General features: G+C 31.8%; 1 protein-coding gene across 1 annotated transcript; it reads left to right on the top strand.

Moving 5' to 3' along the window:
- The first annotated feature begins 2231 nt into the window (after positions 1 to 2231).
- On the top strand, positions 2232 to 18070 carry LOC121132480 (corticotropin-releasing factor-binding protein). Its single transcript, XM_040727889.2, has 7 exons — positions 2232 to 2607; positions 7629 to 7758; positions 12469 to 12626; positions 12681 to 12909; positions 15181 to 15380; positions 15443 to 15559; positions 17523 to 18070. The coding sequence occupies exons 1-7, from the start codon at positions 2524 to 2526 to the stop codon at positions 17670 to 17672; spliced, it is 1068 nt and encodes a 355-aa protein (XP_040583823.1). The 5' UTR covers positions 2232 to 2523; the 3' UTR covers positions 17673 to 18070.
- The last annotated feature ends 2344 nt before the right edge of the window (positions 18071 to 20414 follow it).

The raw sequence follows: 20414 nt of genomic DNA, 5'->3' as shown, positions 1-20414 counted from the left end.
CATACTTTTTTGAATTTTGATTGTTTACATATTTGACAACAGATTCCCAGGTTAGATGGAGTAATTGTGATACTATAATGATTACTGATACTCAATCACTTCAACTCCATCTAACCAATTAAAGGAACATTAAAAAAAAATCATTTTTTAAGGGATCTAAATATGTTCTTTACCCTACCTCATCGGCCTTATTTTTTTTCCAAAATGCCATTTTAGACAAAAATTATAGATGAAACAAACGATTGAATGCCAAAAAGACTTTATATTAAAATATGATTATTTTTAAATAATCATATTTTATTGCCTAAGTATAAAGACTACCCAATACAATGAAAGTAAAAAAAAAAACATTTAAAAGAAATGCGTCGTTGATTTGTCCTGAAAGACCAGTGAATGTATTTTTCCTTTCGATAAGGAGTGTTTGGTAGTAAAGGATGAAGAACTACATAACTCCACCGCCCTCATCTGGTTTGAGGCTTGTTTAGGAAGAGATCAACAAATGTGCTGAGGCCATTTTAAAAAGTATTCAAAGCCCTCTGATTTCCCATTACACATGGTGGGTAAATTACAGGCTGATTACAAATTCACTGCCTACAAATAAATGGGTGAAAAAGAAGTGTACAAGTATTTGTAGACTGCTTGAGGAGGAAGATGAAGATGATATTCATTTATTCATATTCATTATTCATGTCCTTATTCACATTCACAGAATAGAAGAATAAGAATTAGACAATATTTAGGAATTGTTGATGAGGGGCAATCTACTTATCGACAGACTTAATGAGAGCTAATACTATTACATTGAAATGTGTGTCTATGCTTTATAGACTATTATCGATTGAAAAGAAACCAAAAGCTCTGGATGGAAGTTTTATTGATTATGAAGGGTCTATTTTAAATGATAAACTAGTTTAAAAAATGTAAATATTTGATGTAGGCAGGTTTAAAATAATTAATGTTATTTTAAACATCTGCATATTGGTTATTTTGAGTATTTGTTTCTTTTAGAGGGTGATTTTACTTTTATGTGTTTACTCTGAGGACAATAAACTGCCCTAACTCCGGGCCAAGAAAATACAAAAAGTGTGTGCATGGCAGTATTAAAAATGCATACTTCCAGTTATCAATAATATTTAGCTGTTTCTCTTAACCTTCAATGTAATATTGATACTTCGATTACAAAATTTAAAAAAAAGTATTTCAAAAGTAATCATATTTTAATTTAATATCTTTTTTAGCACTCAATCATGTGTTTTATCTATATTGTTGGTACAAAAAATCTACCCAAAATCATTAAAAAATGTCATTTTGGAAAATTTTTAAAGCCTCTGAGGCAGGGTATAGGAACTAAAGGGCTATAAAGCACAACTTGGGATTCTTTTCTATCACAAGGATCCTAAGCCACATTCTGACAGAGGGCACGAAAGGTAGGAGGCTCGAGAGGCGCAAGAAAATCCTCACAGATTCAGACAAATAAGTGAATGGTGAAAATTTTCTCGAACAAGAAGATTTTCCCAGTTGATCAACTCCACAACCGCCAAAAGACCGCTGGCTGGCGTGAAAAAATAATAGGTTCAAGGGATTTACTACAAGGAATATATGGTTAAAACAATAGTCCTCCGCGTTCTGGTCTCTGATGGAAAGAAGATACCTCCGTTCTTTTTCATAGATGAACGGAAAATCGGACAGGAGGCCTACTATAAGGTACTTAGACACACCATCTTGCCATGTCTGGTGCCCCCTCTAACGCACACGACAAGTGGCAAAAGTTCAAAAAGTGGTACAACTGGTCAGTTAAGTTTATTATCAACTTTTTGCATGGCCTTTAGGCAATGTGTAAAGGCTATGATTGATATTGAAGCTAGTAATACTGAGTGAAAAAAGTTTTTGCAAAAACCTTTTCTACATATTTTGTAATTATTTTGTCTTTTATTATCCTTAAAAAATTATTGATGTATTTCTAAATCCATTCCTCGAGTCCACGTTTTGCAGCACTACCCTGTATATCTTTGAATAGGTATACCGTACATACATAAGCCCGAAGGTAAATTGATAAGTTCCTACTCCGTCATAATCATAATAATTGAACAATTTTTTTATAAAGGGACTCAACATCCCTCCCTCCAATATCCTATGTATGTTGTATGCCTTTCTGACGTATACATAAAGATAGTTAGCGCCTTTCTCCCTATATCGTAAAGCGTCGTTCCTTTCCGCATAAAATTAAAATCATGAAGAAGATGGAACTAAACTCAGTTACATACATGATCCTCAGTTCCTTCTCAAAAGTCTTTAGTAACAGCACAGAGAAAAAAGCTGAACCACTACAAAGAAATTATAAGCAAATAGAAAAAACTATATAACGGCACTGAGTAAAAAAATAAACGAGAAATAATAACGCAATGAAATAATCAGGTCCCGATTAACCGATAATATATAATATATATATAACTGACAACATATTTAGAGTGATCCAGTTTTTTGAACTTCAATAAATATTTGCATCATTTGAACGTCACCAACATGAAAACAAACTCCGGCTACAACATCCTCATCTTTCTTTTCTCAACTTTTCTTGTTGGTTCCTCCTTTGTCTATGAACCCAAGGTTTGGAAGGTTTTTTTTTTCTACATACACTAATAAAATGTCAATCGTTTCCTTTTGCACAAATTCTTTTTACGACTTTTTGGTGCAGGTTTTATTATTTCATTCAAATGATTGCTTTTTTATATCTTTATATTAAACAAACTATATTAGAGCCATTAAATAATTAGGGGTGGGTTTTGGGTGTGTTTTTTTTTAATTTAGCACCGGTTAAACACGAGTAATTAATCTGGGAACACGGGTATAACCAGGTAATTACCTAAGTATTTTATTATCCACTTTTTAGTGAACCAAAATTTTTCTTAATGTATTTTTATTTCTTAATTTGTATAGGATTTTAAATATTTTTTAAATAGAGATTTTGTATAGAAATTACATTAAAAAAAGTAAAATTAGGTAACTACGGATGAAAAATCTTGTTGGCCTGAATGATCCTTCTAATCAAAATTGGATTGGAAATTCCTGTTAATTGAGAAAACATTAATTAAAAATGAAACATTGTTTTCAATCCCTATTTGATAATTTAAAAGATAGAATGTATATTTTTATATTTTAATTTTGTAATTTATACTTATATGTAATACAGTCATGCGTAATTTTTTGATCAGTCAGGTAGATTGTAACAATCCTTGGCTTACGTATCACGTGTAGATAAATAGTAAGCACTCATACATCAAAGAAAGCCTTGAAATTAACCATCAATTGTGATGAATAGAAAAATAATCCGAATACTTTTTTTTAAATTTTACCTACCGACGACAAATTACCGTTGAGATAACCATTTTTACCAATTACCGAGTGTTCTAATCAAATCTAAACACTTTGAATTTTAAACTTTTACAAGGTATAATTTATTAGTGAAGCTGCCCTTAGCGGCAATGATGGATTACGGGGGTGTAGTCCTCTGTCATGGCTTCTTAGTGCTGGCTGACAGTGATTTTGAGGGCCTCAGTGTTTGGGTGACGGACACTACAGACCTTTCCCTCAACAAGTGTTTTGATTTCTATGGACCACCCGGTATATGGAGATATTATTTGTATTGATGTTTGGGATATGAGCCCACCCGTAAAAGTATTGCCCGGGTCCATCCCAACAAAAAAATATATAGTGATATATTAATATAGCCAACATATTTTAAACCTACATTAAACACTTCAAATCATAACGCGATTACTTCCTTAGGATGTTTAGCCAGCCCACTATGAAATAAGGATAATTTATTAATATAAAACTTTATTTGTTCAAATTATTTTATAGTTATGATACTTAATCTTAGTGTAGATGGAAAAATTACATAGTTTTTACCAGTTTATTTTATCCTTGTTAAATAGGAATTGAACAAGATAATATTAAGTTTTGTATACTGTGATGGATAGTTTAAATGAATGTTTTGTTATCAAACAAGACACGTTCTTTACAGAATAAGGCATCTCCTACACCGTTTACTATCTCCTTTTTTTCCATATTCTCTTCGTTGGGATATATAAATAAATAATAAAGGCACATAAAAACATTCTTTGAAACCTTTATAATTAATTCCAGAATTTGAAGCAGAACCCAATCGAAGTTATTGAGAGTTAAAAGCCTTTTTAAAAAATTTAAAAGATCTTTAAAAATACTATTAAAACCTTCTTTTTTTTTAGTTGGGCGGGGGGTTAAAATATAATAATATAGGTATACTAAACATAATTAATTGCTCAATTTCACTTCAATCACGTATAAAGACTTAAGTGACAGGTGAGATCTACCTTTTTATCTAAATTACATACATACAAATTGAATTACATTAGTTTTATAAGAGGAACTCCATATTACCTCAGGGGAAGAAACAAAGAGCAAAAAAACAAAAAATACAACGCAGGCTTTCATAAAGAAGAAAGTTTTTTTTTTGTCATTAAAGTCTTTAATAACTTTATTTGACCCTAGATTATGAGGATAACCTTTTATGATTCATAATTGGATTTTGGAAACTTCATAATTGAATAATGAATCATGAGTTAATAAAATAGTTTAATAATATGCATTTTATTTTCGGCCTCTAGGAACATGAACTTTAGTTTTTTCATTTGCCTCTGTATTTCTTTGACAATTAATTGATGGATACAGTAAAATGTCAAGGACCATAAATGGATATGGGAATAGATAGGGGTTAGTTAGTTCATGTGCCTTTTGTACATATTGTATATCTTAAGTTGCTCCAACTAGTGCTCTTAGGTTATTTCCTACCCAGTTCCTTCGTTTTGACTTCAAACACTAACACTCTCTTAATACTTAATCGATTAACTATCAATAACTATATTGTCATAAAATTAAACGGGATTAAGAATTTATACTTGAATAAATAAAAAAATCAACAAAAAAAAAAAAATTACTTGGAGTTTGTAAAAACAAAAAATGAGTTGTAGAAATTTGTTTGAAAATTCAAATGTGCCAACTAGTCATGGATTTCTAGATACATAGAAGTCTATGGATGCCATTTTATTTTCCTGTTTTTCACACTTGAGCCATAGATCCTTCTTCTTATAAATACTTTACATACTTACAGTCATTAATGTTTAATTTTATTTGGATACATATTTCGTTTGTAATTCTTACGAAAATAAATATATTAAAGAATGTCCGTAGTAAGTCAAACATAATTATTAATATCAAAATTTGTAAAATTTTTTTTGAGGAAGATCAATCTTTGTTGAAATTTGTAGTTTTCCATTTCAAAAATGTATATATAAAGGCCTTATTTTACTAATGATAGGTTTAGGAAAAAGTAATTTCGTATTTTTTTGATTTAAGTCAAATATGCCCCAATCTGTTTCATAACTTGCTGCCAATGAGAATCCAACTTCATAATGCCCTTCTGGTAGAACCCTTATCCCTATTGGCAAAAAAAATTTATTCCTTTAAGACCTCTATACTCGGCGCACGATAATTCACGACTGGAGCGAACAAGCGTAATACTGTCCAAAAAGTGTTTGTAGCAGACACGCACACCTTCACAACGATTTATTGTACGATCCGGTGTGCCCTCCACCCGATTCTTCCAAGAGGGCAAGAAGGTGACCAAGGAGGTCTACCAGGACGTTCTCATGGATGAATGAGGTCACTGATGGGAATCCATATACATTCCTGCGAGTCTGGCAAAGATTGCCCAAGAGTAATTAGGACAAAATGTGCCCGATTTTTGCCCTCCATTCTATTAGTTAGCCAACTGTCCGGAGCTCAATCCATGTAATTTTTACTTGTAGGGTAGTGTGGAGAGTATCGCCTGCAATAAAAATCATACATCAATTGCAGCCTTGAAGGCCTCCATCGTCAATACAATGAAAGACCTGGATCTGCCAGAGGTAGCTAGGCATGCAAGGTATTCAGGCACCGTGTAGTGATCGGGATTAAGAACAAAGACTTGCATTATGAATAATCATTTTACATTTCATGTGGGTTTTCAATGAATAAAAAATAATCTTTCTATCTCTTATACAAGTCTCATTATTAGCCGTTAGAGTTATTCCGGATTGACATTGTCCACCCGGTATAAACATTTGTTAAAAAGGGAAAAGGGTTTTTCTCCAGTTATTTGAGGCCCCATGAAAAATTAAAAAGTTATAATAAGATTGGGTAGAAGTCCTTTTTATAAAATATAAAATGTGTAACAGTTTAAAAATACATTAAGTACATATATCTCTCGATTGTTGTGTTCAGACCTGGAGGAAGAGGAATCCTTTTTGATCCGCATGCATAAATTATTGTGAGAGTCTTTGCTATTATAGCCTCTATTTTAAAGCCCTTTTCTTCTCTCATTGTAAGACCAATGAGCCAATCTTACGCCCTGAGACTTATGCCAAACCTATCGGTAATGATAGTCTCCACTATAGATAATTGAGGAAGACGTATTGTCTACAAAGCATCAGCTTCTCAGCCAGGCCACATTACCCAAGCCAAGGTGCTTTTGAAAATCTTCAATTCTTGTATGTACGTTTCCATCAATTGGACTGACGAGAAGATCTTCAATGTAGAACTGGCTTACAACAGCCACAACGCCAGGGTGCGGAGTCTGAGCATTGAAGACATTCCCTGAACGATCACACCGTGCTCAGAGGCCAAAATATATCCCCCATGATGGTCTGGTCTTGATCTTCATTTCCGAGGATGTGAAGGTCAATTCTCGTGTCTATTTGAACATGTTACAGTCACAAGTACTTCCTTGGATCCAGGAACAGTTCTGGGAAGGCTCATAATGTTTCCAGCAGGACGGACCACCTTTACATATTGCAAAGTATGTGCGAGATTGGTATCAAACCACTTTCAAGCAGTTTTAGAGTAAAGACGTGAGGCCCCCTTCCTATCCAGATCTAAACGTAATGAACTTCTTTCATATAGTCCATTCTGGAGAAAGAGGTTAGTATGACTTTTTACTGTAGCATCGTCGATGTTATGGGCGCCATAGTGTCTGCATGGGACAAGTTATTGCAAGAGACTACCTGTGCAGCGTTTAAAGCAGTTAAAAAGCGTCTGAGAGCTGTTGTTGCCGCAAATAGTGTCCATATGACTTATGGAAGTCATTTTGACGGAAATTTCACGCTAATTGCATTGATGTGAAAGATGTCTCGAGAAATGAATATTTGTGTATTTTCTTGGCTCTTGAATCCGTCCTAAAACTGATGGGTCACCCTACATGTGGAAAGTTAATTAAAGTTGTTAAACTATTCATTTAATTAATAAATCCTATTATTAATGTAAATTTACTTAGTATCATTGATATGGATTTTTTCTCTTGTTATACTTATTAATTCAGCAAGAAAATCTTCCTTTAATTTTATGGAAAACAGCATTTATAATTATACTATTTTTTTTTTACTTTTACCAATTTTTATATAGATATTTTTATATAATTTGAAAGCCTTACTTTACATATGCCCTAAATAAATAATGGGTTAGAAAATAAATTGAATGAGATGACTTTCAAAGGGTCTTTTCACAAGGCCATAATTCAATTCACTATTTATTTATTATTTCCCCCCTCTTTTTAGGAAATATTTCAAAATCCATTTTTCTTGAAATATGCTCAAAGATCTACTCTTCCATCTCCTTCAATGCATAAGCGACAAGAAATCAAACATTCGGCTCATAAAGATGCAATTAGCTCCATTCCAGTTACGGGTAAGTAAATATCCCACAACTCTTTAATAATCTAATTATGACTTCATTGATATATAATATTAACTAAACTATTATGGGATTAATATTATCTAAAAAGTAAACTATTTTAAGTTTAATATCTAATTAAAGTTGTGCTTAATACGTTGATTATGAATCTGCGACTAATTTTTCCATATTAAATTTGGTTTTTAAGTACTTTTGATTTTAGCTATTTGGGTATTTTTATAAGTTTGAATTAAAGAAAATGATTAATGCACATGAGAGCTAATTTTATCTCTACAAAAGGTTATATTGATTTTAAAAATGGCTTTATATTTCATGTGAAATCATCCAATCTTGAAAAAAATGTACTTTAAAAGAATGGAACGACATTGTTCAATGGACAACGCGCTCGGGGAAAATTATTATAATAATGACCTGAATGTGTGTAGGTTCGCGCCCCCGTATTTCCTAGAGAGGGAAATACATATCATGAATATGGACTTCCAAGAAAATTCCCATGTCAGATGGAGTAAATGTATTACTATAATGTTTACCTATACTTAATCAGTACAACTGACCAATTAAACAAACCTTTTTACTGTTTTTGTTATGAAAGGATCAAAGCTTCGTTTTTCATTTGTTTACAGAGGAATAAATTAATTCAAAGTTTAAATTACAAGTGTTGTGTTGATTCTTATTTAGGACTGAGTCATTTATATATTGTTTTTCCTTTTTTTTAATTAATAGTAGAAAAAATAAACAAATTGATCGTGTTTTGCTCTCTGATTAAAATTATCAATTTGTAGCTAATTACTCATAGTGCAAAGAAAATCATTAAATATATTGAACAAGAAAGTATTCACCCTCTTAGGTGTCATGTCCGCCTTAGGGGGAGAATCTGAGCCTCCAGACACAGCAGAGTGCTCCACTGAATTAAAGAACACATTTCCACAAACTTTTGAGGAGGATGTTCCATAGACAAAACTTTGAAGGAAAACAAAAGGTAATTGGTCTTTTGGTCGTCTTAAAATAAAGAAATTAGGCGGCTCTATCCGAGTCCAATAAAATTCTCGACTAGGATGTGCCATAAATCGCCATCAACAAACTAGGATTGTCTTCCTATAATATTTCACATTTCTATGGTGGTTAAATCAGTAGGATTAAGAAACTCCTTTGACCTTTTTTAAAATTGAGTAGACTTAGTCCACCTTTAACATACCAAAAAATATCCCCAAAACATAATTTTTTGGTGGATATTATTCGATTGAAAAGTATCCTTGAACGAAATAGTAGAAACCCATTCCAAATTTTATCACTAAGATGTCTAGGTAATACTTCTAAAGAAATCCTTATTTACCTTGAAAACTATTGTATCAGTGCGATCTGAATTCACCAAAAAAAGTCTTCAGAAGCATCCGGCTTTTGAAAACAAGAATAAATGAGCCGCTAACATACTGTATGAGCCATTCCGGGATATTTTTGTACATCATACACCCCCCTTAACAGGATAAACAGGACCCAGTAGTAATATAATTAAAGGAAAAGACTCGAATCAAAATGCCATAGAAATACTCATTAATGCAACTCACACATTCCATCAAACATCACAGTCGGTTGATCATATAAAAAACATAAGAGAAGAAAAAAATCGCTTTAAGTTTACTTTTTTTCCAGTTTTCTTTTTTTTAAATTACCCTTAACCCCATATTTAATTTTATTAATTAAGATATGAGTTCAATAATGTCCTATAGTGTAAATTACATTGCCACTCCGTCTAGAGCAAAGAAGGTTTTCCAAAACTTAAACGTATTGTCCATCGCAGACGTCCTTGTTGACACTAGCATTGACAAAGTATCCACTATCAAACATCTATTTCTAAAATTCCATTGACCCTTTGTTTCAAATGCAAAATAAAAAATAAATCATCCATCAAAGTTATAGTCCTCATCAAAGATACCCTTAATTCAAGACTGGTATACTCTGACCCTATGGGAAACGTTGTCATTGTAGATGTGAACTTCCTCCAAATAAGATCTAAAATATTTTCCCCTTATGGTCCAAACTCCGACTCGGGTTCTTTTTATAGCAAAATATTTGAAAAATATAACTCACATCCAGAATAGAGGATCATCTTACTCGGTGACCTAAATGTCACTGCAAGAGATGCAAAAATTACGGAGGATTTAGAAATTAAAAAAACCTCAACAGACCTTGCGACTGTGATCCCAAACATCTTCTGGACGACTTGGCCCTTAAAACTCGACCTGAAGAGATTTAATAAGATCCAAGGCAGAGAAAATAAAGAAATATATAAATAGGAATGGGAGTTATAAAAACCTGGAAGTATTTTCACAATGCAAAAAATTGCACTCGCTGAGATGATCAGATATTTTTACTAACCAATGACGTGTGACTAGTCTCTAGAATTTTTCTGACTTCTATGAAAATCTTTACCCGGATTGGGACTGCACATGCAAACCATGTGTAAATTTTGTCATAGCTGGCGCCTTGAGAGCTCTTCAAGGTGGTGGAGACATATTCGTTAGGATGCCAGACTTGGACAAGTAGAGGATAGGATTGAATAGATTGCCTGGGGTATCGGGTCTCCCTTTCGAGTTCTGTAAAAAAATTTGTATCAGTTTTTTCCCCAATCCTTGAGAAGGCTAACAGGGAAATCTTTGATTCAGAATTGAGGCCTAAAAGGAAAAGATACTCTTGAAATGAAACACTTCCGGCCAATCACACTGCTGAATAAATCTGTCAAAATTTTGATGGGAATATTAAGAAAAGGCCTCCCACAAATTATTCCACACGAACAGAAAGGCTTAATGAGAAATGGATATCCCATGTACAGTCAAAGATATGGTCAATGAGATTAAGCTGGCAGACAAAAGTTTTGTAGTTTGTCCGATAGATTTCGAGAAATCTGTCTCCTACCGATTCATTCTCCAGAAATTGCTCGAAGTATCTTTTCCAAACAAGATTGTAAGAATGATAGCCACTATTCTCCAGAGTGTTCCTAGAATATCACAAAGTACAAACATATGTCCAGTTTCCTTAGCAGGATGGGGTGTCTACAAGGGGATTGTCTATCGCCACCTTTTATTTTTAATTGCCGTTAGATGTCTTCACCGAGAAAGAATGTGAAATAGAAAAATTAAGGGAATTCAATATGTTAATAAAGTTTATAAATCACAGATGACTTCACAACAATCATGGAGGGTTCTACAGAGACATTAACTAGCTCTATTAAAAGAAGTATTTCTCAAACTGAAGGGGTTTAATAAAGACCTGGAGTGATCCTCACGTCCGAAGAGTTAACTCTTAAGGGAAAATTTCCACATTTATAAATGACTTGAAGAAAAAGAAAATAGCTTCTAAGTAAGGTCCTTCCTTTTACTTGACTTTTTGGTGCTTATATACATTTTTTATTAATTTTAATCAAGAATAAGTAATAAATAATTCAATTTTCAAATGCTGAAATGTTTGTATCAATTTGTCATTTACTATGATTTTCATCTATATTTGTAGTAGTTCTTACATGTCAAAATATGGCAAGGAATCGTAGTAATAACTAACAACTTGATGTTTTTAAAAGGTTTTAAAGGACAAACCTATAAAGGTTGAAAGTTTTAATGGGCATACTTGTGCTCCACGCCTTAAATAACAATTATAAATGCGGGGTTCCGCCTGATGGCCACTATGCTGCTGCATGATGTAATCAATTCATTTTTGTCTCTCAAAATTATCTAAATTAGACTCAAAAATTCGATAGTGTTTGGATACTAATTTTTTTGAATACCTGATGTTCAAAATCTTTATAATCTAGGATTGATATTTAAAAAACAAACTTGGCTAGATCTTTATAAACAACAAAATATCTTTGATATTACTACTTTATGTAAATTTGAGGAGACAATTAATCATATCCACATTTACTTTGTCTTTTTTCTTAAAAATACCCTGTCAGTAACAAGAATCAATGTGGCTATGACACCTATTCAGAATCTATCATAATTGATTACAAAATTATATTAGATACAATGTTAGTAAACCACATCTCCCAAGCCTTTTTTTTTTCTTTTTTAAAGTCTTGTATCATCTCATATATGATGGGTTGATGTTGAAGATGCATGGAGTAAGTTAAAGCTCTCAAACACATACCACTCAGGGCCAGATGATTTATTTATTTTTATTGGGAGGGAAATTGGGGTTAATTACTTTATAAGTTATTTTTTTCGATGTGAGAATCTTGTTATCCTTTTCCTGAGAAATATTTTGAATTTCTTTTTATTATGACACAAAACTTGAAAATATTTGTGACAAGTTTTATACAAAATTGATATAGTCTTTATTGTTTTTCCTAGGGAAACAAAATTTACTAAATGAATTAATTTTTTTTATATATTTTATTTATTTGACAAAAACAACCTATTTTGATTTGTGGTTGGGTATTCAAATTTTTTGACAATAAACTGCTGCTTTTTACTAAAATTGTACAAATCTTATAACATTATTATGGTTATCACGAGAATAATTCTGCGTGTAAGAATATTTTTATCTAATCTTTCATGGTAATATTTATTGTATTTACAGAAGTTAATGGAGTAGATCAAGTAAGCAAGCCTTTGGCTTTTATTCCTTGCATGAAAAAACTTCAAAATAATATGTATTAAATTGTATGCGTCAAAAGCCCATCTTTTCATAATTTTTCTGCCTTACTTATAGAATGTATGACGGTTTTAATGGAAAACGGAAAATATCACTTTGTATCAAATGGAGATGATACGGTCTGTGGTGTATATTTGGCCTCAGATGCAAACTCCCTTATAGAAGTTGAATTCACCGACTATAACGTTGCTTGTGAGTCAGGAGGTCTTATATCCGTAAGTTTATCAAATCATCAATCCTTTACATTTGACTACATTAATTTCTTTTAGTTTTTTGATGGTTGGGAACTGAATGAAAAAGTATTTCCCTCAAAGCATGATCATCCTATAGATTTTAATGACCGTTTTAAAGAGTTTTGCTCCAAGGGTTCCTTTGATGAAAAGAATAGAAAGACTCTACGATTTGTTGCATCACAAAATGCTGCTGTCATTCAGTATCGGATTCCGACTAAGGGTGAAGGATTCTCCTTTACCTTTAATGATGTTCTGAACTTGGAACGTGAGTAAATATACCTCCTATATTTGGGGGCCCGATGTTATAGTGAACTAAGCTAAGCTAAATGTGCGAAGCACTTTTGTTTATTTAAAAAAAAATTACATTTCATTTTTTTAGAAAAGGTATTTTTCAGATTTTTTTATATATCTGCATAGAAAGTTTGAATCATGTTTTTTTAATAAAAATAATTTATTTTATTAAAGACATTATTTCAAAAATATCTATAATGCGCTTTGAGATTTCTTATTAGCAAACGACTTCATAAAACCGACAATGACTCTATTTGGGACGCATTAGACGGATACAATGTTATTGCAAGTCATGTTAATTTTTATTTACCTCTTCTTTTTAATGCATTTTTTTTCATTTTTATCTCCTCTAATTATTTTCATAATTGATTTCTAAGCTGAATCCTTTTCACTATATGCGTTTAGATGTCGACAAGCGGATTGCTTGGAAATTAATTTGTAGTATATTTCCGTAAGAATTTCACAGTTAAATAAATAAATCTCTTTTAATTTTTAATAACTAAAAATTAATCATTTATGGGAAATGCGGAATATTCGAAAATATATACAGGAACACAAAAAATACAAATTAATTACGCGTACAAACGTTTATAAATTTATTTTATCTTTATTCATATCTTATATGTACCTATACCGGGTGATCCATTGAAATATGAGCACATACTAATTCAATAATTAATTAAGGCTAAGTTAATGAAAATAATTCCTATTTTGATGTATTAAAGCATAAACAATTAGTTTCAAAACAAACCAAACCTGGATGGAATCGACATAGCTCAGTGACAACGTGCTCGGAAGATATTATTCTCTTGTACTCAATGTGCGTTCAATCCCAGGTGATTCATAGAGAAAGAAATACATAATACTTTATGTATGTATATGGATTTCACCAAAAGATTCCTAGGTTAGATGGAGTAATTGTAAAACTATTATGTTTACTTATACTTAATCAGTGCAACTCCATCCAACCAATTGAAGGAACATAAAAAAAAAAAGAAGAGCTCTCTAGCAAGTCGAGAAAAGGACACATAAACGTGATCGACCAATTTCCATCGTGCACTCCAAGCAGTTGGGCGTCTCCAAGACCACTGTATGCGCCGTCAGTAAGTCCAAAACCTTGGAGATGAAAAAGGACTCTGTCAATAAGGAGAAATTGAATCCGGAAGGGTTGTAGAAAACATCCCAGCTCAACCTCCTCAACTCCACGAGGTCCCATGCAAGAGATCTCGGAGTTTCACGCGAGGCTTTCCAGAGAGCTACCAAAAAAGTGGGTGGAAAGAACCATGCTTTTGACACCAGTAATGAAAGAAACCCACCTCCTCCGTTACAAGAGACACTTTTGACCTCTGTTTTGTCTCTGATGCCAACCACCTCAACTATAACTTTTGGGTGCATGTCGAGGGTGTCCATCATACAAATACAAAGGCCCTACAATGTATTGCCAGCCAGCACTGCGACGTTTAACAGATGACTACATCTACAGTGGGTGCTCGTCCTTCCACCACCTCCTGGAAGCCATCATTCCCACCAAGGGAGGTGAAACTAATGATTAAGAGAGCTCAGACACACATCTATTTATAGATTTAATTTTGTTGAAATTATATTGTTAATTAATAAATTATACCTTGTTGAAGTTAAAAGCTTAAAGTATTCAGATTTTAATGGACCACTATTACAAAACATCAAAATATTAAATTATTAACTGGTAGGAGTTGTACTATTATAAATAGTCACTTTAGCTTAAGATAAAACCTTCTAGCCAAGGTTTAACCCTAAAATTATCAAATATTTTATGTGGCAATGATATACAATATTTCAAAACATAGTAATCAATCTGCTGGTTTTTCTAGATGAAACTTTTCATACCTCCAAACAGTTCTTTTTAAACTAGCCATGTATCCAGCCACATGTGACCATTTTGTGTTTGACTATATCAATAAAATAGTCTCAGGAATCACCGGCCATCCTTCATATTTAAAAAAAAAAGGCAGCATCGCTACAGAAGATAAAAGTTATTGCTTTCAAGTTTTCTTTATGGATTACCTCTCCATATTTCAACTTATTGTCAGTAAGAAGTTTGAGGTTTAAAAGAGGGAAATGCATTTTTCAATTTTCAAAGGTTTTTCGCCTTTGGTAGTTTACATTTTCTCCCTTCGTTTGATTTAATATAAATCAAAACCAAGGAGCACTCGAGAAAAGTATACTAAATATTGTTAATAATCTTTCAACAATCTTTTATTTCTAGCTTGTAATGTTCTTATGACGGTAAATCAGGGAACATTTAGCCTAAGGAATGAGGGACGTCCCAAAAACTGCTCCTTAACTACACTACTCTTCCCAGCAAATCTCAAAATAGTCAACATGAATGTGGGAATCAATAAAGAGAATGAAAAAAGCTTTGAAGTTAGTAGTAAATCCATGAAGAATAAAAGAGTGGACATCCCTGTACGTTTTGCTTCTTTTCAAAAGGTTTTATCATTCTTATTAATAATGATTTTTTGATACAGTGTCATCAAAGGAGCAATGAGGACTATATAGAATTTGGTGGATCCGCCCAATTGGACTCTTCAGAGCTGTCCATGAAGCAAACCCTTTGTGGTATCAAAACAGAAGCATCAACAAAGGTACTTTGATTAATTTGAGATGAAATTAACAGATGTTAATTTTTCTTTAAGATATATTAATTTTATTTAATATTCATCAGTCAAGAATATACAATAATTATTATTATACAGTTGAATGGCTATTTACTTTTTTCTTGTAATAGTAGAAAGTAAATTCTAAGTAAAATATCCTAAAATAACGAGTCTTTATAAATTATTATTTTTGTAGTAGGTAGTTGTTTCTGCACACTGCACTAAATTGCCCTGGAGGTAAATTACCAGTGAGGAAAAATGCCGTTGGTTTAAAAAATTCTCATTATTTATTAAAAAATTCAAATGAAATAATCTATATCCTAAGAGAGCAAAGTTTGTATGTCTGTCTGTGGAGGGATCATTTTTTAGGGTACGTTTAATATCTTAGAACTGTGTGATTACTTGATCTAAGAAACAACAATGCGTGTTTAGCTAAAGCTAAAGAAAGGTGCAGAACATATCTATATTATTAAAGTAAAGTTTGATGGACTTTTGTCTGTTCATCGACGACTAATAACTCCGAGCAATGCCGAGTACTCCCGATAGTACTTCAATATATGTAAAACGGAGGGACTATTATCATAATGGGCAACCCGACTGGAAAAAAATTATTCCTCTGAAATCAGTGAGTGTTCAAGTTCGAGTAGATAAATAAATTTTACATATCCCGATGAGTGGAAGACACATATTTAGCTATGTACAATTCTAGAATATGTAGCATTTATTATAATTTTACCTAACGCCAAAGGTAATGGATAAACTGCTAAAGTAGTAATGATACTGGGAACTCAACTTTTCCTTGGACCGAGTCAAAAATGATCAATAAATTAGCACGGAGTAGTCAGAGACGACTGAAATAAATATAGAACGATATTTTACTTTGGCATGCACTTATTTTGACTCAAATGTAAAATATATCATGTTAATTAAGTAAATGCAGTCAATGGAAACTTTCACAGCTCATATCTTACTCCTTACACAAAATAGTTAAATCTATTTTTATAGAAAGTTCAATTATTAAACATTAATTATCATTTCTATAACATAGAATATAAAAGGAATATTTGAAAGAGTTTTAATGCAATTTGATTCAAAAAAGTGCTGAGTATTTAGGGGCGTCTGCAAAATTATATATGTTTTTTTATTTTTTTCGGGAGAGGGGGCTTGGTTTTTGAAAGAAAAATATATAAATTAAAATTAAAAATCTTCAAATATTAAATTCTTTCGAAACAAATTTCAGAAATCCACAGCTATTTACAAACAATTATATATATATATATTTTTTAAAGTATAGTTCACACAAATTATATAGGTATGGAAAACATTTCAAAAATCCACAGCTGTTTCCAAAAAATTTCATTTTTTGGAAACAATTTCAAAGATTACATTTTTTATTCAAAATCAAAAATTCCTTAAGTAAGTTACAGTAAACAAAATCATCTAAACATTCCAGGATTTATATTTTATTCAAATCATAGCATACTGAAAATGTACATGATATATGCACATAAATAACCAATAACAAAACAAACAGAAAAAGTAATTTTGCTATATATGCACATTGCACACGCCTCCAATATTTCATTAAGATATATATAAATATTTGTATGATTTACATTACGGAGATTTATATCGGGTGAGCCTTGTATGCATGTTCGGTACTAATATATACACACGCCTGCAATATTTCATTAATGCGACTATTTGGTTATTTCTTAGATTAAAATATATTTATGATATACATCGTGGAGCATACTATAACGCAGTGACTTGTTGGCATACATTCATACAGACAAACTTTGTTTTATTAATATAGATGATACTTGGTACAGCCTGAAATTTTTAGTGAGGAACAAGTAATTTTTCCCTTGTGTTATTGTATCTATGGCAATTGTCCTAGAATTGTAAATAATTACTAAAATGTTTTTGGTATTTTTTCTCCTCGAAACAGGCACTAACAATTTTATGTGGTTCAACAACGGTACGATTGGTCTCCTCTGGACGCTATGATAATACACTCACAGTGGATGTCAAAGAGGCAGAAGAAGAAGATTTGAATCAAAGTACAAATTACATTATGATGTGTCCAGACTATCTTTAACGTCTTTTGAAATATTGGATCTCTAACGTACAAAAAAATAAAAAAATAATGTAACAAATTTTGAAGTTGAATCTCATCATCGACATCACCTTTCCCTCTATTAATTTTTCTCCATGTCAAATGAATACAATGTTAATTTGTCGGTCAAAGAACCTCGTGTTTTATTTTTTCTTGCATCTGTACAATTTACATATAAAATCAATTATTATCCATGATATTTGTTAATCATGTACACTTATCTAAAAGAAGGACATCTAAATTACATAAAATATTTTTAAAACAAATTATTTTTATTTTTAAATATTGTATTTCAATAATTGATATTGCATATAATTTATAATACTTATACTTAAATTAGTTGTTTGTCAAGCAAAATATATACATAATATAACTGTCAAGGTATAGGTAAATTATTTTTATTAATAAATATACCTTAATATTTGATACTTCCAGTCGAAAAAAAAATATATATATTGCATAATATCTCGTAATTAGGTAATTATATAGATGTACTAACAAACTACCCGGTGTTGCTCGGGCCAAGGAGGGAGCGGGAAATCCTTTTAACAATTGTCAATGGGATTTTTTCCTAATGTTTAGATCCCTTCGGTAAGGGCAAGCATTAATATATATATTATATTATAATATATACAAAGTTTGTTAAAAAAGTAACTTTTCAAATTTTGTGGGCAAAGTAGATTTGGTTTGCTCGATTTTTTTTTGTTTGTACACTCGACACGAACATATATTTAGTGTTTGAGCAATATAATATGTTTAGTTTGTTTGTGAGAGTCAATACGGTTAGAAGTATTTGCGTGTTCGGCAATTTTGAATCGATATTGAAAAACATGGATCAAAGAATTTGCGATAAATTTTGTCTAAAAATGAAATTAAGTGCTCCAAACCCACTGAAAATGTTGACAATGGTTGACAATAAAACTGTTCTGAGCAAAAAAATACAAATGTTACAAACTCTTCTAAAATTGCTGAAAAGATGCAAATGACGTTTTTAGTCAATTATGTTTTGCTCACTATTTTTTTACTACTGTCGCGTAGTGCATGAGGAGTTCTGTCCATATGGCCGTACGGTCCATAAAGAGTATTATCTTGAAGTTATGTGCCACATGCGCGAAGCAGTACATAGAAAACACTCTGTAATTTTCGAAAAACACTTCATAGGTTTTACATCACAATAATACCCTTGCTCAATTATCCAGACTTGTGAAATATTGAAAATACCACAATCATGTCTTATCCGCCATATTCCCCGTATTTGGCCCCATGGGACTTTTTTTTTTAAATTCCCAAAACGGAAAATATCTATGAAAGGACGGAGATTTGCAACGATTGAGGAGATAAAGAGTGCATTTCTGAAAGGGATCAAGAAAATATAGTGAAAAGTGCTGCTATGATAAGTGCTTCGAGGATCGTCAAAAAACGTTGGCATAATTTTATTGTATCTGAGAGGAATTACTTTCAAGGGAACAACATAAGGATTGATGAATAAATTTATCTCTAAAAATGCAAAGTCCCCTTACTTTTTGAACAGTACATATTATTATAAAAAAAAATTTTTTTGTTATAAAATTCAAATAAAATGCATGACAAAATTTATCTAGATGAGAAGTCCATCTATCATTTCCAAATAATTAAAAAAACATTTTAATGGTAATAAAAGTTCTGGATCTGATGGTGTGGGTAGAAGGATTTTTATACAGTGCTTAGATGAGATAGTTCCCTACTTAGTCCAACGGGGAAATCTATAAGAAACTTCCCAAAATCATGTATCAAAGACCAGATTTCTCTTATCCCTAAGAAAGGTGTGGCGATGAACATAAATATTTGGAGACCGATTACAGTACTCAATAAGAACTACAGAATTCTTTCTGGTGTACTAAAAACTAAAATTGAACCATTTTTAAATTCCAAAATAGGAACGGATCAAAAATTATTCCTTAATAGAGGAAAGATTTCTGACATTTCAAGAAATGTACAACCTACAATTCAGATTGTACAGAAAAGGGAAACTTATGGAGCTTTAATTGCTGTTGAATTCAACAAGGTTTTGGATTCAATTCTACATGGCCTGGTCATTTTTAAAAAAATAGATAACTGTGGATTCTTTGAAATTTTTTTTCAAACCATGCCCCCTTCCCCAAATATATATATTTATATATAATTCTGCAGACACTTCTTAATATAATAACCTAATTACAGGGTAATATGTAATGAAGTTTAGTTTAGAACCGTGACTGGAAGTTACGCCCTGTGCAGTTTCGCCCTTCGGAAGTTTCGACCTCATATATATATTATAGCATGAATGGACCTTCCACATATAATTTAAGATCTTCCTTTACTTCAACTTCAAGTCCTTTGTAATTAATTATGAATGTAACTTGAGTAATTAATATGAAATAATTGTTGTTTCTTATTAAAATGAATTTGAACCGTTTGATATGTTCCATTTTAAAATATATTAACATTGAATTAAATGCACTCATTTTACAATACTGAATGCAAAAATGCATTACAAATGGCAGCAATTGAGGGAGACTAATTCTAAATCTTAAATTAAATGTAGAAGATACATTTAATCTATAATATATGTATGAGGGTGAAACTTATGTAGGGCGAAACTGCCTGGGGCGTAAGATCTTAGAACCGTTTAGAATATATCTTTTGTAATTCCTTTTAAAAGACCGATATTTTAGTTACTGTAGCTAAGTGATACTTTTTTTTTCA

The sequence above is a fragment of the Lepeophtheirus salmonis genome, chromosome 1 (genome assembly GCF_016086655.4).
Source record: "Lepeophtheirus salmonis chromosome 1, UVic_Lsal_1.4, whole genome shotgun sequence".
Classification (NCBI taxonomy): domain Eukaryota; kingdom Metazoa; phylum Arthropoda; class Copepoda; order Siphonostomatoida; family Caligidae; genus Lepeophtheirus; species Lepeophtheirus salmonis.
The sequence above is the reverse complement of the archived record's forward strand: the minus strand, read 5'-3'. Positions and strand labels throughout refer to the sequence as shown.

Bases quoted from the DNA above. Each gene is read 5' to 3' on its own strand.
- LOC121132480 (XM_040727889.2), top strand. From the start codon at position 2,524: ATGAAAACAAACTCCGGCTACAACATCCTCATCTTTCTTTTCTCAACT. The intron at 12,910-15,180 runs GTGAGTAAATAT...TTTTATTTCTAG, and splicing joins TGATGTTCTGAACTTGGAAC to CTTGTAATGTTCTTATGACG. The intron at 15,381-15,442 runs GTACGTTTTGCT...TTTTTGATACAG, and splicing joins ATAAAAGAGTGGACATCCCT to TGTCATCAAAGGAGCAATGA.